This window comes from Zonotrichia leucophrys, chromosome 17 (assembly GCF_028769735.1).
Source record: "Zonotrichia leucophrys gambelii isolate GWCS_2022_RI chromosome 17, RI_Zleu_2.0, whole genome shotgun sequence".
In the NCBI taxonomy this organism is placed as follows: domain Eukaryota; kingdom Metazoa; phylum Chordata; class Aves; order Passeriformes; family Passerellidae; genus Zonotrichia; species Zonotrichia leucophrys.
In genome coordinates, this window is record NC_088186.1 from 390,531 (window position 1) to 416,076 (window position 25,546).

Genomic DNA, 25,546 nt, shown 5'->3' on the forward strand with positions numbered 1-25,546 from the left:
ATAAATACCCATTTAAGTAAATATTTACCTCCCTAAGGTAATAAATACTGGTGTGTGACTCCAAAATAAACAAGCCAGAGCTGTGGAGAAACTGGCACTGTAAGAGCTGCCCAGGGAAACCTCCTCCTTCGCGGCATGCTGGCACACACACTGCAGCCAACACTGCGCTGGCAGCCGGCCGCGCTTCCCTTCCCTGCTCAGCACGGCTTCTCACAGGAAAACACCTCACACAGTAACTTGAGATGTATCAATGAACGGTTTAAAGACCACAAAACAGCACCTTTAAGGTAGCAAATACACGCAAAGGCATCTCAGCCTCAAATGACTGCTGGAAAACCCATGGCTCCTCAGCAAAACAAACAGCCAGTGCTGCGGTCTCGGTCACAGCACGGGCGCTCCTTTATCGGAAGATAAAGCGTGCTGTCTTTTTTGGGATCTGACATCTAAGCTCCAACCCATGGCTTACACACGGCTTCTCTCCTCTTAAAGAGAATGAAAACCTTCACCTGCAGCTCAGCAAGGTCCTGAACTGAACTGAGAATGCTCCGGGTAGTGAGAGATGCTGCACTTCTGGATCCTGCTTTATTTCTAAGGATTAACATGACTTGAGCATGGATGCCCAAACTTATGGATGACATATTAGTACATCCAGGTAACATAATTTCTTAAGGTACTTACACAATTTTGACAACACAATTTCTATCCTAATCAGAGAACAGGCCGAGAGAGGGGGCGAGATTGTTCTGGAGTCAAATTACACAAACTTGTCTGCTGCTGCCCCAAAACACATCTATCTGTAATACAATGCTGAAGATGGCTACAGGGAAATTTCAGGGGAAAAGAAAAGACAACCCTGTTCAGCAGAATGCACAGATCACCGGCAGCAAGGGCTGGAATTCACTGCTTGGTAACTTCAGAGTGCTGCTGTGGTGTTAGACCCCATCCAATTAAGTGAGGCCTGCAGAATATTTACATTCCTACATCTCTTGGTTCCTGAAAGGGTTAAAGCTTATTATTAGCATATAATTTACAGGTCCCTTCTCCCAGGAAAGAAATAATGCACGGTAAATGCCACATTCGTTTTAATAATACATGTTACAGTCTGTGCCCAACATCTGCACAAAGGTAGAGCAGACAGATTTTTTTGACATGTCCCACTCTGCCATTGAAACACAGGCTTTTTGTTTTGTAAGTGATGGAAGGTTTAATCAAGAAAGCAGGCAATTCATCAATCGAAACAAGGCTGCTCACACTGCCCTGACAGCACACACATGGTTTTATACAGAAGAAACCTGGCCACCTGTCAGCAGCACCTTTTACATCAGGATATACAAATACACTGGGTGATCAATCCTCCAGCTCTTCCCATTCATTTCTTCATTTTCTTATTGTATTTTTCTTTATGCTAGATGTTGCCCTCATTCTCTGCAGGAATAGATGGGAGACAAGGCAGGCTATGGCTGTTTATACACTATCATAAAAATTTATATACCCTTAGAGTGACTTATTTCCCTTCTATTTGAGTACCATTATTATAAATAATTTTTCACTTCATTGAGGAATTTTCCCTGTATGTTATTATCTGTGCCTGCCTGCGAGGGCTGCCTCTCCCTCACTGTGCTTGTGCCTCTGATAAGCCAAAGCAATATGCTGGCAGAAGATGCTCAAGTCTGAAATGAAGGCAGTATGTAGTCACAACAACATCTTAATTAAACTGAAGGCCATGAGGAAAGACTGTGCTGTGAAATACTGAGCCATGTCTGTCAACAGGTCTGTCTGCAGCAAGGCATTCCTCTTCCAGCAGCTGCCTGCCCCAGCATGCACATTAAACCTGGCAGCTCCTCAGCATCCTGCTCCCAGCAGCACCCACAGACGTTCTGCACATCACAAACCCTAATTCTGCCTTTGGTCTGGGTGCATGGCACGGGGAGGGACGAGGGAGGCTGCTGGGCACGAGGATGGTGCCAGCAGTGCCAGTGCTGCACTGCCGTGGGTCGTGACAGGCTCTGGGCACTGCTTCCCTATCTGCACCCTGCCAGGGACTCACTTAGGAGTATATGCCAAGAGAAGTCTCCTTAACCTTCAGGTCACCAGTGTGTCATGGCCAAGACTGGCAAGGACAAAAGAATGGTTAAAAATTGTAATTACTGCTTTCAGGACCATTTCTTCATTGAGTCCAGTTTTGTGCAAACAACAATTGCATTACACAGCCCAAGGGGTAATGGGCAGTTCCAGTGAGGATACAGTCATCCTGCCAAAATATATTTGAGATACAAAGTAGAATCGACAGCCAAAATTCATTTTATCTTCCCCAAACATGCTGAACCACAGCTGGAAGTGTTGTTTTCATCAAGTACTGAGGAAATCTTGGATGTCTATAGAGAGCAAAGAGAGACCAAGCTGCAGCTCTTCATCCTACCCCCATGCCAGCCCTCCCTTCGCAAGCAGCCCCTCCTGTGCCCACGGCACACTGAGGCCATACTGAAAGGGGAAGAGACTGCTCCTAATGGTTTTTGCTTTCCTCAGCAGCCCCAAGAGCCCCTCTTCTGAGCCGGGAGCCCAGAGAGTGAGCTGTGCCCACAGGGCTGTGCCCAGGCAGAGGCAGCCTGTGTGTGCTGGGGCCCAGCTCCACTCACCCAGCACACACCCTGCAGCACCAGCTCGGCGCGGGGAGCCCTGGCAGCAGCCCAGGCGTGGCAGCCGGCTCCTAAATCTCCTGTTGCCATGGCACTGCAGCAGCACTGCAGAGAGCCCAGACGGAACAGGAAACTCGGGAATGGCTTCCAGAGCATGTCTGGGGACCAGTCCGCCCCGCGAGGTTTGAGCACACAAAGAGAGCTGTCGCGGCACCTCGCTGCAGCTGCTGACAAGGCAGCCGTGGGCAGGAGCCGTGCACCAAAATCCTGTCAGAGCACAGCATGTGTCAAATGACAAGACCCTTTCTCTGGAAAGAACTCACAGCTGTAATAGCCATTACAACACACGCACAACTCATAACAGTGTTTCTGGAGGAGAATGTGCCATTGGAGGAAAAATAAAGAGTTATACTTGAAAATGTGCTCAAGTAAACATGAAGAACTAATGCTCTGTCCAGTTCTACAAGGCCTTGTTTTGTGCTTTGCCTGTAAGGATCTGGTAAAGTGTTCAGGCTCTCCGTACAGCAGGCACCTCCTCAGGCTGCCCCACGAGCAGAGGCCACACATCCTGCAGCAAGGGCAGCCCCACCAACACCACACAGAGCTGCTGCAGTTGGTGCTTTCCCAGAGAGAAAGCACAGCTTCCCATCCCCATGCAGAACTGCCTCCTGTGAACACAGGAATACACCTTCCCTCACATTTCCAAATGTATTAGGGCAGGAGAGTAACAAGAAAAACGAGGACTGACAAGGATTATGCAATTCTTACATTCTATCTCTTTGGGAACCTGAAGCTGCGGTTTCAGGCAGAGATTACCTTTTAAATAACCCTTTGATTATGGTACATGAATTAATGCCATGTTCCCATGTTGCAAGTGTCACTCACTATTAATCGGAGGGACCTGTGAATGGTACATTTTTGCCATCTTCTCTTCCCTGATTATGCACAAGGAGCTTCAACTGCACAGCCCACTGAACCAACTGCTGAATTTCCAAACTGTCCTAAAATCTCCTTCAGCCAGATGATGGGACTAGACTTTCATCAGGCTTTGACAGAGTCAGGTTTAAATCCAGTATCTTTCTCCTCTTGCAAAAACAACATAACAGAGCAAACCCTGTGCTAAGTGTGATTCCACCATGGCTATGACAATATTTGCTCAGGTGCAATAGCGCTACAGCAAGCCCTCCGAGAGCCCTGCAGGGGCCCGGCAGGGCGGGCGAGCTCACCTGAGATGGCGTACAGGTTGGAGTGCTGGTGCTCCAGGTCCAGGCGGCTGCTGTGGCTCTTGCCCCGAAAGCTGGCCGGCAGCGTCAGCGAGATGTGCCTGGGGGAGGGAGGACAGGCGGACACGGTTACACAGAGCAAGGGAGGACAGGCAAACGCGGTTACACAGAGCAAGGGAGGACAGGCAAACGCGGTTACACACAGCACAGGACGCTGCTCCTGTCAGCTCCAGCCCCACAGCTCCAGGCAGGCGAAGCAGCAAACATCAGTTTTAATACTGCTTCCAAAACTGCCTGCCAACTGTTCAGTGTCAGCCCCTCCAGCCCTTGGGCCCTGCGCTCGGCCAACAACCCAGGGCTGCAGCAGTGTCCATCCCTCCCCTGCAGGGCATTGAGCCCAGGGCAGGCAGAGCCAGCACCCACAAACAGCCAGCACAGCTCTGCCCCTTCACCTTAACCTGCATTCCTCCAATGCAGAGCCCCAGTCTGTGACAATTCTAATTAAATGTTATCATTAACCTTCCGGACCGCACTGCCACACGTAAAAAAGTCACTCCCTCTTCACAGAGGGCTCAGTGCAGCCCGAGGCAGAGGGAGCAGCTCCTGCCTCAGCTGAGCGAGAGCTCCTGCCCTGGGCAGACAGCGAGCACTGCCAGCAGAGCCAGGCAGCCCTTGTGTCCCCTTGTGTCCCCTGGGTGTGCGAGACAGGGCCCCTGCATTCTCCAGCAGCGCACCAAACCCACGTCCTCAGCCAGCAGATTTTATCTACCACACCAGCCATCTGGAACTTATCTGCCTTCAAAAACAGGACATGTTTTGGGAAGAACAATGTATTTTTAGCCCTTGATGCAGATGATGGTGAACAGTACAGATAAAATAAGAAAAAGCAAGCATCAGTCTGAGTTTGCTTGTGCTTTCCAAAGCTATTTTTAACCAAAAAAAGATGGTGTGAAAATATATTTGAATTTGGCTATCAGTTTGCTGTTTAAAACACAATCCACATGAGAGTCTCTGGAGCAGAGGCATGTGTGTTATGAACACACTTTAAAACAGGAGACCACTGCCTGTGGGCATGACATGCTTCTCATTCAATTTATAATAGAAGTATTCAAAAATATTTTCCAAGGCACCAAAGGCAGCCAGTAGAAAGACTCAGTTTCTCTGTCCTCTATGGAGAACTGCTTTCTTCTCAGCAGAAACAGTTCTAGAGCTAAATAAACCAGATAACTTAAAAAGCCCATTTCTAAGGAGAGTATTTTTTAGAAGTTTGTGCCAACTTGTGCTGTAGGAGAGGCTGACCCTGCAGGGTGGGCACGTGCCAGGTGTGCCATGAGGATGGATGGCTCCCCCACGAGGCACACACCAGCACCGGGCAGCGCTCCCACCCTGCCTGTGGTGTCTGGAAATGACGGCCTGCCTGCCTGCCCTGGGGCCATCTGCTATCCCTGAGCTAGGACAACTGGGCATTCCATTACTCTGCTGCCCCAGACAGCCACAGAGATGTCTCCAAAAAGAACATTAGCTGCACAAGGCAGGGCAGTGACTGCTGGACGGAAATCAGCTCTCCCCTTCTCTCTTTCTTTTTATAAAAGATGACATTGTAGGGAGGAATGGGAAACAAAGCCTAATTTATTTTAAATTATTGTAAACTTTGGCCAGGATCAATATAGCTTATACCTACCAACTTGATTGCATAATGCATTTTCCTTATGTGTTGTGAGAGCCAAATCATTTTGCATTGTAGAAGACAAAAAAAAAGAGGCTGCCATAGAAAAGCAAGAAAATCCCAATTACAAAGTCCCCAAGTTCCTAAACACATATCGTGAAAGTATGTGCAGTTCTGTGGCATATGGCAAATCAATTACTAGTTTAAATTTTAAAACAAAAACATGGTAAATGTGTTGCACAAATAATCAAGAACAACGGTTTGGTTTAGATTACAGCGGCCACTAGAGTTTTGAATACAATTAATCATCATTCCAGGCACCAGGAAGCCATATTGACACTTATTCCTAATTTGAATATTTAATTAGGGTGAAGTTCTTCATCAAATTATCACAGAACTGGGAGGAAAGCCTAAAAGATTTAAACAATTACTACTTTAACCCTTGCCCAACTGCACACCTGTGAGCACAACAATCTCTTTCTGTTCTGCAAAGCTGGAATATGATCAGGCAACGTGACATGTAAAATGGACTACAAATATCCTGGGAAAGGGGAACAGACACCCAGCACCCAAAGGGCCTCTCTGGAGAGGCCAGGCTGGCACAGGCTCGTGCTTCTGACTGCTTGTGCTCCTTGACCTTTACCAGGGCAAAGCTTTTGGGCTGTATCTCTATTTCAGCATCAAGTGTGCTCCTTCCAGGGCTTTTTTGGTTTGGGGCTTGTTGCTGGTTTGGCTATTTTTAAATGAAAAGCCTGTCCAGAACCATCCAGCAGGTCTTGCTGCCCACAGCTGACCTGGCACAGGCACCTGCTCCTGCCTGGGAGGTTTCACCTGCACCAGGAGCTCCTGGGCTGGGGCTGGACCCCAGGGCTGCTCCGGACCTGCTGTACCTCCCTCTGCACAGCCCTGCCTCCAATCGCTCACACACCCCTTTGTGTGCTGCATTAATCCATATAAGAAAATCCCTTTTAATGAGGAGTGATATACTTATGAACTCTCTAGAGTCATAATTAGAGCAAACTAATTGAAGTTGTGTTTTGACACACTTTCCAAATTCACGGGTACTGCATGACATATTCACAGCACCAGTGCTGCACACCGTGGTGACAGCAAAATCATTAGGCTAATAACACTTATTTGCATTCCGATCATGCCAGCAGCGGCCGTTAAATGCTGCCTCAACCAGCACTCGTTTACTCAGAAAGTTTCCACTGAAAGATATTAACAGTAATTATTAGTACTTTAGTGGATCTCTGATGTGAAGGAATGGCAACTCACAGAGACTATCCCCGTGCCAATTATCTGCCTTGTGAAGAGTCACCAGAGCAGCTTTGCTGCTCCCAAAGATGAGCAGCGCCGCGGGTTGGTGTTTGCTGCAGTGGGAGCATGGATGGTCCTGCCAAGGCCAGGCCAGGGCTCCAGCCAAACCCTGCTGCTCCAGCACTGCTCCAATACCAAACACATTTCTCCCCAGCATACCATAATTTCAAGACCATTTGGAGCAAGTTTAATCACCCTCTTCAGTTGATCTTTTATTCAGCAAATCCACAGAACAAGTCAGCATGTGATGAGGAGATCCCTCACGTGCAGGCTAAGGGGATTTGAGGTCTGTGCACATTATGGCCACTTTTTGAACATTTTTGGAGAAAAACTCACATAAAACAGGCCCAGGAATGCCTGACAGTTCCAAACCTAGTATTAAGAACTGTCTGCAGGAAGGTGATGAACTGCTTTTGAAGCGAGGGGGCAAGTACTCATAAAACAGAACAGAGGATCACAAGGGGAAGTGCCAGATATCAAAGGATGCTTCATAATTCATATAAAAATATCAACAATGTACAGCAAAAGCCCAATGGAAAGTTGGGCTCTGGACCCAGCAGTGACAGACTGGGTGGTACAAGTGTGACACCCAGAGCAGCATCTGAAATCAGGCAGCAAAGTTTGATTTTTTCACAACAACCTTCAGAACGGTGCTGCAAGACTTCATGGGAATACCTTTCAAAAAAACCCAGAAAGACTACCTTACTTTCCATAAACAATGATCAAGCAAAGATCATTTCCCATGAAAAATAGAGAATGGAACAATTAAATTTCAAGCTGTAGAAAGCTGAAAACACAGCTAACATGAGTTAATATCAGGCTGCAGCTCTCAAGAAATGCAATCCAACATGGAAGCTTTGCTTATGGAGACTGGAGAAGGCACATTTCTGAGAAAGAAGCTGCTGGGGTTCTGTGAACTGGCACCAGGGGCCTTGGCAATGAGCTCCTCTAGCAGGAGGCATCTGCAGCCTGTACCTGTGCCTGAAACACAGCAGGTACCTGTGCTTCCAGCAGCGGCTACATCCCAGCTACAGCCTTTCTTCACAGCCCTTCACTGTGACTGTGCTGGGGCACTGAGATGCCAGAACACCTACCTCATACTCCAAAGAACTGCAATGAAAACCTAAACTGCGAGGCAAGAATCACCTCGGGTAATGGACTTCATTCCAGACAATCTATTCTAATCGTGTAAACCAAATATTTAAATACTTTTTAAAACCTTCCTGACCCTTTCCCTAAAACAAGCAACATATGGGCTTTGCAAGCATTTCATCTCATTCCAAGCTACTAAAATATCCTGTTTCCTAAGAGTCAATGAGAACTGGGGTGCCAGATTCAGATTTTATAAAAGCCCAATGGCAGGAGAGAATGAAAAAGAGAGTGAGCGATTCTTTCCACATTGAGCTCTCCCCGCTCAGCTTTCCCAGCTGCACAGGGGAGGAGGGCCCAGCCCTGGCAGCCCCTCCCCAGGTGCCTGCGCCCCCCGGGACGGGCGCTGAGCCCCCTGCCCACAGGAGCTGCCTGAGCGCACAGCGATGCTCCCCAGGGCACGCGCTCTGCTCACACCAGCAACCCAAAACCAAAGGCCTAAGCAGAATGAAGCTCCTGCAGCCTCCTCTACATGGGGATTAATTCAGATCAGAGGAATTGAGTAACTAGGACAGAGCAGCTGCCAAACAATAGAAAAAACCCCAACAAGTTTAATTTACTCCGCTTGGAAGTGTGAGCTGCAGCCCATTAAATCCTTGCAGGCAGAGGCTGCATCACAGAGCTGAGCCCTGGCGGTGCAGCGTGAAGTGCTTATGGAGTGGCTGTCTCAGCCGAGCAGCGCCGTGTCTCGGGAGGCTGCGGCGGCTTCCACATCCTTCACGAGCCGCTCTCCAGAGCCACGAGTTTTCATAATGAAGCAGTAGGGAAAAATTGCCAAACAGCAGAAATACTCCAGAAAGATAAATTACACACGGTGTAAGCTTCCTGGGTTAGGATTTTAAATGCTGCCCAATTAATCAGCGCAGCCCAGGCTCCCAGGCCAGATGCAGAGCCCCTCTGAGGACGAGCCCCTGGCTGGAGCACGGAGGCTGCCCAGGCAGACCCCAATGCCCGGCAGGGCTGCAGGCACAGCCCGGCCTCAGGGACATCCACAGCTCCCCTGCAAAACCTGTTAAACAAATATGCCACATAAAGACTCATTTGGGAAGAGCACATTGTCAGCACTTTGCCAGTAATAAATAATGACAGTCCAAACACTTTACTAAAAGCAATAAACTCAAGAAGTGTTTTGGAAAATGGTGAAAGTGATTGATTTAAAGGAAATATCTGAACACAACCACATGCATTTCAGGGTGAAAGCACAGATTACAAATCAGCAGTGGCAGAGATCATATTAAATAGCAGACAACACACAAGTTTTAGGGGAAAAAAGCTCAGTTTCCCTGCAGGGCTTATTTAACAACCCAGAGCACAGCTTCTCCAAATGGATACCTCCGGTTTGGACTTAACAGCCCGATGCTATGCCCCAAAGAAAACATGCCTCCAGAAATACTGCTATAGCAGGAAGAGGGCTCTCTATAAAGAAAAATGACTAAGATTGAAGCCTCTTCACTCAGAGCACTCCACAAATTTTTCAATGCATTCTCAAAATCGGCCAAATCCATCAGGCTCCTTCTAATTACAGTTCATGGCTTTCCTTCTCAGCTGCTGCAAGGGACTCTTGTGCCTGGAAACCAACTGAACTGTTTAAACATTTTTTCCTAATCATCATTTTCTACCACTAAAACATACTGGCCTGTGACCAATTTTTGCACGTCTTCATCCAGCTGAGCTGGACACAAGCCACACGGTCAGTGCTGTTTCATAACAAACCCTTTATGGGAACCAGACTCTGGAGAAACACGTGCCAGCCCCCTCACCCACCCAAACCATCATGTTCAGATCTGCACAGCCTATACACAGCACGGGCATTTCACCCTTACACTTTGTTCCTCACCATCCTCACCATGGGGGATCCATGGAAACACCCCCTCCAGGCTCCAGGTTGCTGTTTGAGACTCACAGCATTGTCAATCCATCGCTGCTGAGATGTGACCTCAGCCCTTATGACATCCTCGGCTTCTGGTGAGTACGTAATTTAAAAACCAGGAATATTGCACTGTGTTTCATGACACAAGTGATTTGAGCATTCAAGCCACATAATATTTTCAAAATATAATAATGAATAACTACTTTTTTTATTTGATCTTATAGGTATTTTGCAATGCAAATGATTTTACAATTAGTTGCTAGTCAGGAGGTGGTTTTAAGGGGATTTAAGGCAGACCCCCACTGCTCTGTGGAGGCATTCTGGCCCTCACATCACCAGCAGTGGCTGCCCCTGTGCAATGGCAGCTTTCTCAGGATTTGGCCTTTCTCTACAACAGAGCAGAACAGCACTGAAGCCCTGGAACCTTTTCCCTTACAGATGCTTCATAAAAATCTGTTTTAAATGACTTAAATAAATTATTATAGCTATTTCTAAATAATAGGGTAGCTACTAAAAATAGGAAAGGCAGAAGGCTTCCCTTCCATTACCACACTGCAGAGTCAGGCTGGTGCATCCCAGCCCCAGCTTGGGTCTCCACACTGCCTTGTTGGTGCTGCTTTATGACCTGCCTCGATTGCACATCATCAGCCTGCAGCAGAAAGCCACAGACTGATCCCTTCCCAAGCTTACACCACCAATTTCAAACCCTGCTAATAAATCAATTTGAAGAATCAGACTTCTCTGCCTAGCAAAGAAATTCCTGCATTCCTCAACATGAAACTCCACTGGGAGCAGAGAACAGGAACAAATTGTTTCCTTTTCCTAAGGAGGGGCCAGCTTAACTAGTGAAAAGGTAACTGAGAGCTCTGAAGGAGAATTCAGACATCTTGCTCTTATTCCGGGTGTTAAGGCAGAGCAATTGCTATCTGTGTACCAAAGCCAGTGAAGCAGCTTGGTGACCTGCACAATGGCATGGCCACCCTCACCAGGACTGCCAGGGCTGCTGTTGGAGGCCACCCAGCCAGATGCCTGTAGAAGAAAACACGAAGGAGAAGAAATGGCTGAAAAACCCCATGTGAAGGCCAGCACTACTATCAAACAAAGCCTCCCCTTGTGCAGCCCTGACTGTGAGCCATAAGCCTGTGACATGCAGAAGCAGCACTGCTGTGTGCACCACGCTGTGGAGCTCACACCTCTGGTACATGACAACTCTGTGACGGCCACATCCACTGCCATCAGCACCTTACACCACAGAGCAGAGGGGCTAGTGCAGAAAAAGTATACCCCAAAGGAAAAAGTCCTTCCATTTGAGGTTTAGCTGTACATAGGGGTTTAGTTTATATCCAGCGTTAGCAACTGTTCTGAAGCCCCCTCTTGATTCAGAATTATTCTAAATGCAGGCACAACTGAAGAGAGCAGCTGAGATACCTGCCCAGCCCAACAGCAGACTCTCCACAGTGCTCCATGCAGCACTGCTCACCAATCCTTCCTCACTACTGAGGCAGCTTCGGAACAACCCACTGCTATTCCTGTCAGGATATATCCACATGGAATAAAACAGCAAACTGACTGCCACTGTAATCTCCTCTCTCTGTGGTGACATGAAAATAAGAGATCACTTGTGACTTCAATCTTTCACAAACACTGTATGAGTAACTCACCACATCGCTGACAGTGTTAGAAAAGGCCTTCAAGTTGTCTGTGTTCCCTGTAATAATTAAATATTTGCAGGATGCACCTTTATATACATTTCTATTTCTTAAAAAATATATTGGATAATAAATAACCAAAGTAAAAAAACAGACATGAAAGATGCTTTGAATGATCAGGCTGGTGGTGTAAAAGTTACCTGTAAATCACACATGGGGTGTGAGAGTGGAGCTGGCTACAGACAGGTGGGTTTTACTACAAGGCATTAATGTAACATTCAATTATTCCACTGCATACTGGCTGGTTTAACTCAGCCAAATTAGAATACATTTTATATTGACTATTTTGACATTTGCTTTATTTGGCAAGTAAAACAAAACTGATCCAATTTCCTTGCAGCCATTGTAAACCATAAACTGCACAACAAGAGGTTATAAAATATATAAGCCTTGTAAACACTTCTTTTCAGACTGTCACTGATGCTTTGAGCTCTAATTTTGGCCCTGTTCCCAACAGCTCTGACACTGCTCTGCAGCCTTCCCTGGTCAGCTATAAAGTGACCCTTCCACATTCATTGATTAAGCACTGCCATTGACATTCTCTTGCTATGGTAATTTTTTTTTCTTTATTGTGGAAATTTGCCCAGACAGAAGTTCTTGCATAAGGAAAATGAAGATCTGTGCTCTAAAATCAAGACATCTTTCTCTCTGATCTCCCATGGCCTGGGCTGGCATCTAGCCTATGTCCAGCAGAGCTTCACAATAACATCTCAGGTCCTAGTGGGACAGGCTGGAATCTCCAGAAAACTGCTGGCTTTTCATCTCTTTTGCCTCATCTCTGAGAAGCATGACAGCACGTCTGCCTGCAGCACACCTGAGAGTACGCGACAGCAAGCTCTGTGCCAGGGCATGGCAGCTTACCAAGCAAAACTCCCTGTGAAAGGAACACCCAAATGCTTTGGAGAGCTCAAAGAGCCACCAAAGGACGTGGATTTCAGTCTGGGTCATGGATGAATGTACACACCTCAAACGTACACGCCTTAAGGAGGTACCTGATAGCTTTCTGGGGAACACGTTGCAGCAGTTTAAAAGTGTACCTCTGAAATGACCTGTAAATCAAGGCTCTAAAGGACACAAGCAATTTCCACCCATGTGATATAATGACCTTTGTACACAAACTGGGCCTTGGAACTCCCCTCTGCTGTCTCCTTCGAAATTCCAGCTCTCACTAGTTACTGTAATACTGTAAAGGTATCCGCAGTGTAGAAAATGCCTGTACACATAATAGGCAAAAGCACACAGGGACCCAAGGAGAGTGTGCTGTCCCCTGGCAACAGCCTGGCCCAGGCTATGAGCCTCAGCAGCAGGAGCACAGCTCACACTGGGCGCTGTGCTTTTGGAGTGAATGCCACGAGTGCAAAGTTCTCAGTTTCGTCACTGTCTGGGCTGCTTTGCTGCTTAACAACGCCTCTCTGTCCTGAGAAACCCAGCAAGTAAGCTGTCAGCACAGCACTACTGGTATATGAAAGTCTGCACACTAGCACATCTCTTGATACACACACAGAAATATTGCCTGTAACACAGGGAGAACAGCCTGGACAGACACACTGCCCAGCACTGCTGCTCCCATCAGTCACCACGAGATGAGCAGGCTGCTGTGCACACTCATGGCAGCTGCATAACTGGAGCTCAGCAACTGGGTTCAAGAAAATAAAAAACCAAGAACCAGTACTTCAAACCATGAACAGACTGATCCTGGAGGTGAGCAAAACCTGGTTCCCTTCTGAAGTCTGTAGAGACACTTCTCCTTCCCTCCGGTTAAGGAGAACAATCAGCCTGGCTGCAGCTCTGGCTCACCCTTTCAACATGTATGTGTTGGAAGCCACAACATCCTGCATAGTTTAAAGCAAAGGAAAGGTACAGTTTGCTACTTCCCTTCCTTCGCAGGCATTTCCTTTCTTCTGGCTTCTTCACCCATTTTTCTTTACACAACAACAGGCAAATACTTCAACCAACAGCACGTTCCCTTATCAGATTGTGACACAACCATTCCGTGCCGGTGCAGCAGCCCGGTCCTGGTTTCCCAGGCAAGGTGAGTAACCACAAGACATGCAGCATCACGCAGGAGGAGCTGGAATGCAGCAGACCTACCTTGGCAGGTTGGGAGCGGGCGCTGGGGCGGGCGCTTGGGCGGGAGGAGCCGCAGGCTGCGCCGAGTCGTGGTTGCGCGGCACTCTGCCCATGCGGTACCAGATACCCATGCTGTTCAGCTCCCTGGGAAACCAACACAGCGCCTGTGCTGATGCTGCACGCACGCACCAGCACCAGGCACTGGCGTGCCTCACCAACGCCTTGGTCAGTGAGAACAAGGGTAATTAAAAAAAGGGAGGGGTGAGTTAACTCCTACATCAAACTCAGTAACGCTTGTACTTACTTGGACTTTTCTAATGATAAGCTTCACCTCTTAGAAGCTACTACTTGCTAATTACAGGAGCACAAGGCCCTTGCTTTGGTATAACTGCACTCCTGACAACAGCTTTGGAGTGAGGGGTACTCACCCAATGAACGTGTACTGAGGAGGGGCTTGCTTGGACCTCCCCAGGATGCGGATATCGCAGATCGCTGCCTCTGTAGAATCTCGAGGGATGAATTTAATGCACAGCCTCTTCTTTCTGAAAGCTACTTCTTCTGCAAAAATAACCCAGGATACAGGGTGGTTTTATGCAAGATTAGAGTATAAATGTTATTTATAGTCTCTCCAGGTATTAGGCAGGTAATTACAGCAGAACTGGTGCCAAAGAACAGACATATGTCAACAAACCAGTCAGTGCAGTGCCATTCAGAGGGGAATGTTCTATCAGATGTGCTCTTGGCACTGCAATAACCAGATCTCCTGCCTGCTGCAGAGATCAGCTCCCACGTGTGCCTGGTGCTGCCCCACAGCACAGACCAGCAGGTGACTCTGCCAGTTCCGCATGCCTCTCGCACTCCCTTGCTCTTTCCCAGGTAATGTTTGCCTCACTGGCCTGGACAGCCATATCTAAACATTCCTGCCGCAAGCACTGCCTCTAGAATGTACCTGGAAGCTTCTGATTCAACCAGGCAGCTCATTCTGCTACGTGCTTCCAACCAGCCACTTCCACCCCGCTCTGAGGAGGAGCAGGCAGAGCCTGCCGTGCACAGAGCTGCCTGTCCAAATCTCACACATCCCAAGCGTTAGTGACATCTCCTGATCACTCAGCAGGCACAGAAATGATACTCCCACATGTTTGCCCTGGTTCTTTGCAAGGACAGACCAGATTCACAAAGCACTAAGTGCCAGAACCTCCCACGAGGCAGCTGTGCTGCTCTGGCCTGTGTCTGAGGGTGGATGAATGCACTGCACAGCCCTTTCTGCTACGTGTCACAGAGCAATTGTTTCCATGTTATCCATCACGGAAAACTCGAGCCCATCAGAGTTAGGGCTTATCTGTGTCATGAATTCACAGCTCTTCAGGCTGTTTAGCAGCACGCAGACACAATCCACAGCCCGAGCTGGTGCTGTCTGTGACCACGGCTGGCACTGGCACACAGACACAGATCTGCAGAGCCTGGAAAACAGTGCTCCATCTCACCCTAAGGAGTCTCGGGGTGAGCAAGGTGAGGTTCCTGTTTGGATGCAGGCACTTGGAAAGTAGGACAGAAGTTTACTGATATACTGAAAATCTAAAGAGCAGACGCTGAATGAAAATCTGGAAAAAAACAGCAACTACAAACAAGTGCCTGTAAAATAAAAACCCTTCATCTTAATGTGAACAAATATCTCCCAACTTAAAGTATGCTGTCACTTCAACAGATGGCAAGCAGCCCTGTCTCCATAGGCTCCTCCTGTTTCGTAATCCACACCTTGGGAACCAGCAATCCATTCCAGCCTCTGAAATGTGCTGCTGCACTAGCACAAATAAGCATACAGTGTGAGGTGTGCCAATAGAGCATCTGTGCATGCAGCTTGCAGTTACAGTGGCGCTTTTAGAGATGGTAAATACCTGCATCCCTAAAGTCTAGTCTTCCCCTGCTTTGAAAAAGTAGAGCTTCTGTTAGAAGTGCCTAAAACTCATTTTAGGAGTCTAGGATTTAAGGCTTCCTGAAAATCTGCTCAAGATCTAACAAAGAGTAATGTATTAAATGTATTAACTGCAAGTCAGCTTGGCCATTTTGAGAGGAGCACAGAGACACCTGTAACCATAAATCTAACTCTGAACAAAATCAGTGCCTCTTATTTGACTCTCTCTGCAGGTACCAAGCTGACTACTTGCTTCTGTCTGTGTTCTCTTTCACACACTTCCTTAGTACAGGCAGTGCCTCTGCTTTAAAGACTGTCACAGTCACAACACAATGCATTTCAAATTAATGGCAAAGCCCCCTTCCTCCTTTCCAGCAGGACTTTCACAGAAGTTGAGGCAGCACACAGTAAGGTTCAGCACTCCCAGGGGTCAGCAGGATAAGCAACAATTCTACCTCACACCACACATGCTCAAGAATTTTCCAGGAGCAGAGGGTGACCTGGGAGAATAATCTTCAGAGTCTTTCACTTCCAGGCCACAGGTTCCAATCAGAACCAGACCACAGTGACTGAAAACCATCCTCATGCGCTGCAGCCCCAGATGCATGATTCCCTGCAAAGTATGCAACTCCTTTCTGCTCACTGCCGGGCTGGACTCCATCGCCGAGGCGCACTGGGACCAGCCCTCCTGTGAGGAGCAGCTGTGCACCAGCACCAGCAGCACTCCCGCCATGCTCTCACGCTGCACTCCCGCGGGGCTGGTCCCCTGCCAGCCCAAGCCCTCGGTGCCTGCTGCACAGCACAGGCCTGCCACCAGACGTGCTCCAGCTGCTGCTGCCACAAGCCCCAGGGGAGCTGAACACACTGCTTGGGAACTGCTCGCTTACATGTGACAGCGAAGCAATGCTACCTTGCAGAAATGAGGATGATATTCCCCCTGGACACTGCACTTGTGCCTTGTGTCAGCCAGCACAAACACACCTGACACCCCTCAGCACTTGCAGGCAGGACAGGAGCCCTTGCTCTCCCACAGCAGGAGATGTACAGTGGGAGGGCACAAACCCACACCCCCTTCCTTTCAGTGCATTTCTGAACACTCCTTGACAGCAGCTCTGCTCCTGCTCGGCCCAGTCCACTCTTCAAACTGAAAAAAGAAATTCTGCCTTCCTGCCCCAGAGACATGGGACTCCAGCAGGTGAGTGAAGACAGACAGGCAGCCCCATTAAACAGCCTGAGGAGGACGAGAAAACCAGAGGCTGTTTCATTGCAGCCCAGAGCTGCCCCTCAATGTGCACATGCCACATGAGAGCAGGGGTGCTGGGAGCACCCCCCTGCCTGGGAACACTCTCCTCTGCCTGAGCACACAAGCACTGGCAGAGCGGGACTGAGGAACAGATGCCAACTCACGTGTATCAATGGTCTCCTGGATGGGCATGAAGCCTACGGGTAAGGTGTCCTTGATATCAATGAGCTTCATGTCGACCAAGACGTTGCCTAAATGACTCTTTGGAGAGAGAAAAGAAACAATTGATTATGACAATGTCACCAAATTAAACCCCAGATCTTCCCACCTGCTGAAGCCTGAGATGCCTTGTCATTGTATCTGACCACAGCTTTAGAAATGGTAGGAACATTCCAAGGCAACCCTTGCACGTGTCCTCTTGGCAGGAACCAAACAATGACTGACTAGGAAATACCAGACAACTTTCAGCATTCAAAATTCTAACACCTCATCCACTGCCACACTTCCAGATCTTTGGAAGCACAGCCAAATTCTTCCTTTTGCAGGCACAGCAGCTTGAAGTGCTACTTTCACCAAGCCATCCACTGAGCAGGTCGCCTCTGTTCTTACACACTCTACATTTACAAGAGCAACATGACATTTCCATGACAGTAACTGTGAAAAGCATTACAGGATGATGGCTTATGCACACAGAGCCAAAGTTATTACATGCATTAGCTAATTAGTACTGAATAGACAGGGTTCTAGCTCCAAATGCAGCGCACTCCAGAAGCACAGGCCATTTGGAACAACACACTTCATTTAGAGTCCATATGAATTCTGAACTCATGCCTTGTCCTATTAATCAAGGCTGGAAGAGCTCAGAGCCCAATTCAGAGTGACAGCCTCCACAATGGTTTAGAGACCAGATTTTCTTTGCGGTTTTTGATAAAACCAGCACTGCTGCCAATAATCTGGGGTCACATATGAAAGAACACATTTCAGGTACTGCACAGCCTTTATAAACAGAAACATAACACAGCAGAATTAAAATTTAATCCCAAGTTATCAAACTGTGTCATTGAGTTTTACTGTTACTGGTTGCAAAGTACCTCCTTTAGTTTTTACCTGGTAAGAATTTTTCAGACAAAACTGTACTGATTATTTCACTGAAATTCTTACAAAATACTTAAATTTGCAGGCTCTGAAATAAGGGGAGGTCAGGTGTGAGTTCATTTTTGGGCGGTCCTGCATTATATGGTCAGCTCCTGACCAGAAGGGTAGGCAGACCTGCAGCCCTGTCCACCAGACACAAGTGTGGCACACATCCTCTGCCAGGAGCCCCCACCATGCCCAGGGCATCCTGGAGCAAGCGCTGCTGGATGCTGCCAAGCCTGGATGTGTCACTTAACATGGTCCTGGCACAGCAAACAGCAGACGAAGCAGTTGCTGCTGATTCATCTTTCATGTTTTATTTATTTAAGCTGTCTGTGTTACATCAGCGGCAACTTTCTGCTGAAGCACCAAGCCCTCTTCAATCAGCAGCAGGCAGGTAGAGGCGTCTCCAATGAGCTCATTGGCTGCTGGAGCCCCGGCAGTCAGCTCTGCCAGGCGCACAGCAGAAAAGGGGACACAGCCCCCAGCTCTGAGAGCCACCATCCAGGGCCTGCCCACACTCTGAGGCAGCAATGTCAGATGCTGTAGACTGTTGAGAAGGACGGTTCTGCTAAACAGGCACTGCAGACTGACTCTGCTCTAACCCAGATACCTGAAGTGCATTAACTCTACTAATTACAACATTGTTCTTCAGGAGAAAAGAGTTCCCAGCGTTTTGATAAGCACAAAAGGAACCCCTGAATGGTAAAACTTCCAACCCAAAGAGCAGCACATCAGAGGGAGAGAAGCCTCTCACCTCCCTTCCTCCCAGATGAGGGAACTGAGGCCCCTTAGCCCCCAGATGCCCCCAGCACGGAAGCACATCATTTATCCCATGTGGTCAAGAGGACTGAGGGAAGGGGAAGCTTTTGCTTGAATTTATGCCTCATCAATACAAAGAAAGGACTCCCAAACCACGGTGATCCCAGGGTTCCTGCCAGAAGTCCAACAGGCACCACCTGAGTGTATTCACACCATCTCTGCAGCCAGCAGCTACTCCTGTCCTGCAATTATTTCTGACAACTTCAAATTTTAGGTAGCGACTGATAAACCTAATACTCAAATCAGCACAAACCTATTTAATAGCCTTCCTGCCTACTCCAGGGCTGCTATTCCTGCAGCTGCACATACTTCAGGATGAAAAGCACAATTATTGTCCATCCGTCCCAGGAAGCGATATTTCCCATAGCTCTGGAGCTTTACTTTAATCAGGATGCAGGCAGGGAAGCAGATGGAGTAAAGGTCAAATGGTGGGAACTGGCAACCCCCAGCTCTACTGCCAGGACCCGTGAGCAGCCCCTGAAGCTGCCATCACTTTTCTGTTTCTGTCACAATGAAAGCACAAGTACGAAATGGTACTTCCAGACCCTGCCAGCTGAGCGGCCGAGAATATCCAAAGCGCGACCAAAAGCAGGATTACCCACTAGATGGAGTGCATTCATTGCAGAAGTCAACAGTTCCTCCAGAAAAAAAGAAAGTTTTCACAGTAGCCTCAACCAAAAACACAGCAGAATGCATGAAGCTCTTGCTGCACACGGTCTCCTCTCCTCCACAGAAAGTGTGGGCAGACAACTGCTGCTAATCACGAAGTAACTCGTACTTAATAGTCAGACCAGATTACAAGAATGTGGTAGCATATGCACAACGTGGGCACATTTTCAAGAATCAGCACCAAAACCAACAAAGCAAGCAAGCTAAGCCTGCAATAAAATATCTGTGATGTCCCTGGATTCAGAAACCAACATTTTCTTCACCACCACTACCTACATTGTCTGTTTCTTGAGGAATTTGGGTTACACATCAATCAGGACCATGAGTGTGCAGCACTCATTGCTGCAGCAGGTAATGAGGGTGAGAGGCTGCTAAAATGCAAACGTTCCCTTCTGTGCTTCTTTTATTGCAGAAGATTTTGTCAGCAATTTCTTTCCACGAGAAACACACACAAAATGCAAATATTCTGCCATTGCACTTTGCCTCCTTACTCACCCGAACTCAGCAGAACGCCTGCTTGAATTATAATTGGCTCCATAAAATGAATCATCATGTGGGTAAGCACATACCAGGCACAGATGCAAATCACACAGACACTCAACAAATGGACTTACATTCTCTTTCGAAAATGATCTGGTGAAGCACAGGTACCGTGTGACCTTGGATTTAAACAAGCCATCTTTCCACAGGTCAGCATCCAAGCCATCTGCTGTTTGTGCAACCTGCAAAGAAGAGACAGAGGGAGAGAGGAGACATGTGAGCCAAGATAAAGTTAATACATGTGCAGTACTTCTTCCTCAGACCTCTCCTAATTAACAGCAGCCCAAACTTTCACAGCATCTCATTAGTTTCTTCACAAGGTGCAGTGCAAAGAACTTTCAAGAGGAGGTATAAAAAGAAGTTCTAAAAATGCTGTCTCTCAGGAGACCCTTGATTAAAGATGCTCTGACAAAGGCTACTCTAATGAGGAAACTGCAACTTCAGTTACAGTCTCCAAACAATAGTTTGGAAAAGTCAGCACATTGAGGCATTCATTACCACTCTACACACAAGGGCACACCGGGCGAGCTGCGAGGGTCCGTGGAGACAGAGCACAGAAACTGACCCATCCCAGGACTATTTTCATGGAAAGCCAAGGAATTCTGGCTCCCAGGTCAAAAGCTGCTTCCAAGCAGGTTGGGGAATCCCTGGTTGCTGGTGGGTTTTAGCAGCAGGGCTGCATGTGAGGCCAGACCCTGCAAATGTCCCTCTGCAATGCAACCCCACACCCAGCCAAACTGATATCGCACGATGGTGCTGGGTAAGGAAACAGACCCTGGACCCTCCACAGGAGAGACAGCACGATGTGCAGGAGAAAATCTCACTGCTAGCTGAATCAAGGAGTGGGCAGGAGGCAGCACCATGCAGGGAAGGGCTCTACTCAGCAGCTGGGCACTCACCACACACAGAGCAAGCTGGTAAGAGCCCTGGCCCCAAAATGCTTGTTGTAAGAGAGGAGGCAAGAAGGCAAACACAAGCAGAAGAGTAGAAGACACAAGATTACCCCATCAGACTAACACCCAACTGGCACCTCCAACAGGAGACTCCAGCATGTTCTGAAGCTCCACAGAAGCTGAACTTCTGCCTAATGCCTCTCAGAGGGGGCAAACTGCTCCACAGCAGCTCTTGCAATCACACCGAGCCAGCCCTCGGCCCCAGAGTGGCCTGGAAACAAAGAGCTGACACTTGTCACCTTTGCACCCGTGTTCAGCTGAGCAGGGGCTGCGCCGGGCACGGGAAGCCAGAGCTGTGTGCTGACACGGCCTCCATTACCCCGAGGGCAGCAGATAGGCAAGAGACAGTCTGAACAAAGCAGCAAAGTGCACTGACTGCTCCCTGAAGTTTGGCAATGCTGCTCACAAGGGGCCCAGCTCAGGCCAAGCCATTGTACAGCACACACAGCTTTTGTGTTCAGGCTCTGCAAAGAAACGCGCCTGATTTTTAAACAGCTACATTTTAAAATAGGATTTCAGCAAAATTTTTTGGTTATTTGAATTCTTTGAATTCAAATCTTTCCTAAACTGATAGTTTAGGAATATGTAAAATCTACAGGCATCTTCCTCTGTGATGATAAGTCAGTCCTAGTGAAAAGATATTCAGGAAACAGTCAGTTTGGGAAAACTGCTGGCATACAGGGATGGTTAGCTTGAACTCCAAGCCAGGAGAATGTAAGCATGAATGAACTTGTCAGAAAACTCACGGGGAAAGAAAACAGAGCCATATAAACAGGAAACTTCTTGCATCACCTGCTGGGCTCCTGCAAGCAAGGAGAAGCCCCAGCAAATCTCAAAGCAGAGCTGTGCCTGGTCAGCATGCCCTCAGGACAGGAGCCAAGTGGGAAAGGCCCCAGCAGACCAGGCCAGCAGGACAGGCACTCCACAGCCCCAGCCTTTCCTTGGCTGAGAGGCAAGGAACGTGCGAGACAGAGGATCTGTCCCAGCTGGCACTGGGCACAAGGAATGGTCCTTCTCCTCATGAGGCTGGGGAGACACTCCTCACTGTGTGCTGCAAACAGATGGACTTGACAGAGCGACACCCGGCAAGGTGTGAGCCCCCAGTACGTGCAGGGTGATCTACCTGCTGCACACACTCAGGATGGGGTTACTGCACCAGCCAGGTCTTTGGCAAGCGGGTCCTTTAAACCTGGTCTGCCCCTCTGGCAAAGTCAGGGCTGCTCCTGCTGGGTCTGCAGCTTGCTCAGGCACTGCCCCAGAGCAAACCCCACCGTGGGGCTGGTGCTCAGCCTGCAGCAAAGAACACAGCTGCACAGGAACCACACCTCCCTCCTGCCCCAGGCTCCTGCCTCCCACCTCTCCTCCCCACCCAGACACTCAGTCTTGCCAGTTTGGTTGGATTTTCAGGAATCTAAGTTCAGACACTCTGCATATTTTGGCAAAATCAAGTCTTTGGTGCTTTAGCTGTGAAAAGGCCTGGCCAGTTATTCCAAGCGCCAGTAGTGCATTTGTTTTCTAAGCAGACACAAAGGCAATAGAGATTATGGAGTAACTAAAGCACTACAGAGGAAAAAAGGCCTCTGTCCCTTTTGCCAGGACATCCCCCCAGGCACTGCTGCCTGCCATCTCCAGCTGGGCAGTAGGCTGAGCCCTGGGGCTCCATGTGAACCTGGGAAATTGTTGGGAATTTAGCTGCTAAGGACTGGAAAAGTACAAAACTGTGGCTAATTCCAAGTCCGGCACCTGCAAGATAACAGTGTCCTTGGGACTAGCTGTGGTAGGATAACAAACAGTGAAAGAGACATGAGAAAAGAGAGATGTAATTTCTAAGGAATGAGAAGAGTTGATGGTATAGTTTAACCAATAGATTGCTTAGCTTACAGAATATTCATAAGCTTATTACTCGCTGTATAAGTGTCTGATGCTCTCTTCAATAAACGGAACTTGCTTATCACTCATATTGAGTGTCTGAGTTCCCCTCACCGACAATTGGCTCGACCCCGACAAAGGCCCACATTTTTTTCTCTGTGACAGGAAATGGACCTGGACACCTATAGGCATTTAATTTACACCTGGGATGAAGAACCCATGCTCCTGGAGACTTCTTTAAAAGAGAACAAAAGGGAAAATGAAGTTGTTAGTTGGAGAAGGATAAAAATGAAAGGGAAACTGGTAAAGCCTATAAATAACAAAGGTGAATCAAAAAGACCTGGTTACTTCATTGCAAAACTTGAAACCATCAGTGAAACTACATGAGAAAATACTTCCCCAGTGGTAAAGCCACTGGATCCCTAAGGGGACTACAATACCCCAGGAAACACTGCTGTAAATGCTTCCCAAAAGATGAGTGTGGCTCTCCTTTCCAGGATGCAGAGTGCACCTCTTACCATGAGGGCTCTAGGGAGCACACCTCTGGGACGCTGCCACAGCTGCCTTCCTCAAGGCTTCACAGCAAGCAGCCGCCAGTGCCTCATTAAGGAAATTGCATACCTGCAGAAACACAGATCCCCAGACCACCCAGCTCTGCACACTGCCCATGTCTCAGAACACCATTTCTCTGCTGTGCTGAGCACTGCACTTGTGTACCTTCAGCTTCACACTTTTGGGGGGCCAGACCAGGTTCCAGAGAAGTCATGGAGAAGTGGCAAAGCAGCACACCACACAATGCTCCAGCGCACTGACTCACAGACCAGCCACCTTCACAAACGCCCAGGCAAGAGCAGCACACTCGTGCATGCCACTGTCCCTTCACATCAGTGTGGCACCCAGCATGGCCCCTTGACAGCAGGTGCTGCACAGGGGCCAGGACACCAAGGGTGGCTGCAGCACCCAGGCACACTGCTGGGGTGGCAAACTGGCGTGTAAAGCGGCGTGGCAGCCGTGCTGGGGGAAGGACAGCACACAGCAGGCTCTGCCCCACGCCCGCTCCAAGGGCAGACAGAGCTCCTTGCGAGCAGACAGGGAGGCAGCAGAGCCAGAGCAAAGGCAGCTCCTCACTGTGCCCTGAGGAGACGGCGACCCACATTCACCAGCATTACACCACCACTATAATTGGATTACGCCACAGGAAGACTCTTTTATCTTGTTTAGTTTAAACTGCGTTAGCGCTGCAACTCCCCATTAAGCCACAGGCAGGCTATCTGGGGTGAGCGTGCTCTCTGCCCAGCCATTTAGGCAAAATGCAATTCTGTTATCACAAGTCTCACACTGTCCCGTGCTTCTTTATCAGGGCAAGCAGCTAATTACACAGCCTGGCTCACACAGGTAATGAGCACTTGGAAAAACACAGTAAATGTAAAAACCTCCCAGGTCTTTAAGGAGCTTTTCCACAATGCTCCCCTTGTGTCCTTACTTCAGCCTGATCCATTTTGTTTCTTCAGACTGAACAAGGTATGAAATCATCCAGAGCTGAAGAGGTGTGAGCAAAGCTCAGGTCAGCTGGCTTCCACTCCTACCATACAAGCTGTGAGGCTCTGGAAACCCAAGGTGTGATATAACACAGTTGGAGCACAACACATAGAAAGGCGAGCAGATGAACTACAGACCAAATCTTTCTCTATAGATCTCTGCAAAGTCAGTATTTTATATTCCACAGTTTGGGACACTGATCTATGAGTAGAAACATCCTGCTGTTGGTTACACAGCAACTAATCCGAGGAACAAGCAGCTGTTGAACAGCAACCTCCCTTTATCTGTTCACACATTCATCTACCCTGTACCCAGCTGCCTTTTCCTGCTGCCATTCTCCTGCCAAACCTTAGTTTAGAGGTTTGCATTCCGCCTGTCAAAATCATCCTTGCCATTTCAGCTGGATGCAAAACTCTTTGATTCCCTTTCTGGAGTTTCTCATCATCATTGTGCAATGCTGATATGTGGGATTAAACAGCTGACGCGGGATCCATTTATTTAGAGATAGAATTTGTACAATACTTAGGACTCCTTCAGGATGAATGTTAGTAGGATTATTAAATTTGCTTGCCATTGTGGCCAGCTGTTTCAGTAAACCCCTCCTCCAGGAAATTCAGCTTCTCTGGAGTGGCAAAGATGAAGAGGCAAATTTACACCCACAACCCTCTGCTGAAGGCAAGCACTAAGTGCTGTGGGCTGAAAGGTGGGCAGCTGACTACCAAATGACTGCTCGCAGCCCAGTTCAAAGGCATGTTCTCTCTGTGCTCCCACCACAGTAAAGGCTCAGCAGCGCAGCACCAAAGCATTGAGAGCAGCAGCTCAGAGCTGTACTTACAACGTCATATCCAGTGGGTGCTCGGCTGCGGGACGCCAGCACGCCCACGCCGGTGATGGGATCCATCGGCAGCTCGGGCAAGGCATCCGAGAGGTCTCGCACCTCAGGCATCATGGACTGCTCCTGCAAGAAAGCAGCAGGATTAAAGGGCTGCCTGCTGGGCACCACACCCCAGCAGGAGCCAGAGAACCAAGAGCACACATGCATGCCACAGTGCCTGTGCTGACACACCACAGACGGCCAAGGTAAACACAGGATTAGGCCAGACACACCTTCTGCACTTTCATTTGCTTTTGATAAGAGAGTATACTTGTGGGCATTACTCTGCAATGCCAAATAGGTTTGAAATTTGGGCTGGCAGCCTCTGAGACTCATTTTGTTGCTTCC

At 48.4% G+C, this 25,546-nt stretch overlaps 1 protein-coding gene across 5 annotated transcripts in view; it reads right to left on the reverse strand.

Moving 5' to 3' along the window:
* MVB12B (multivesicular body subunit 12B) overlaps positions 1-25,546 on the reverse strand; it is a 54,776-nt gene that overhangs the window by 23,550 nt on the left and 5,680 nt on the right. For all 5 annotated transcript variants that reach the window (XM_064727414.1, XM_064727413.1, XM_064727410.1 and 2 more), the window contains 6 exons: positions 25,160-25,282; positions 20,038-20,145; positions 16,963-17,059; positions 14,072-14,201; positions 13,665-13,787; positions 3,863-3,960 (listed from right to left, as the gene is read on the reverse strand). In XM_064727414.1, the coding sequence (XP_064583484.1) occupies positions 3,863-3,960; positions 13,665-13,787; positions 14,072-14,201; positions 16,963-17,059; positions 20,038-20,145; positions 25,160-25,273 (670 nt within the window). In that variant the 5' untranslated portion in view covers positions 25,274-25,282. The remainder of the gene's footprint in view (positions 1-3,862; positions 3,961-13,664; positions 13,788-14,071; positions 14,202-16,962; positions 17,060-20,037; positions 20,146-25,159; positions 25,283-25,546) is intronic.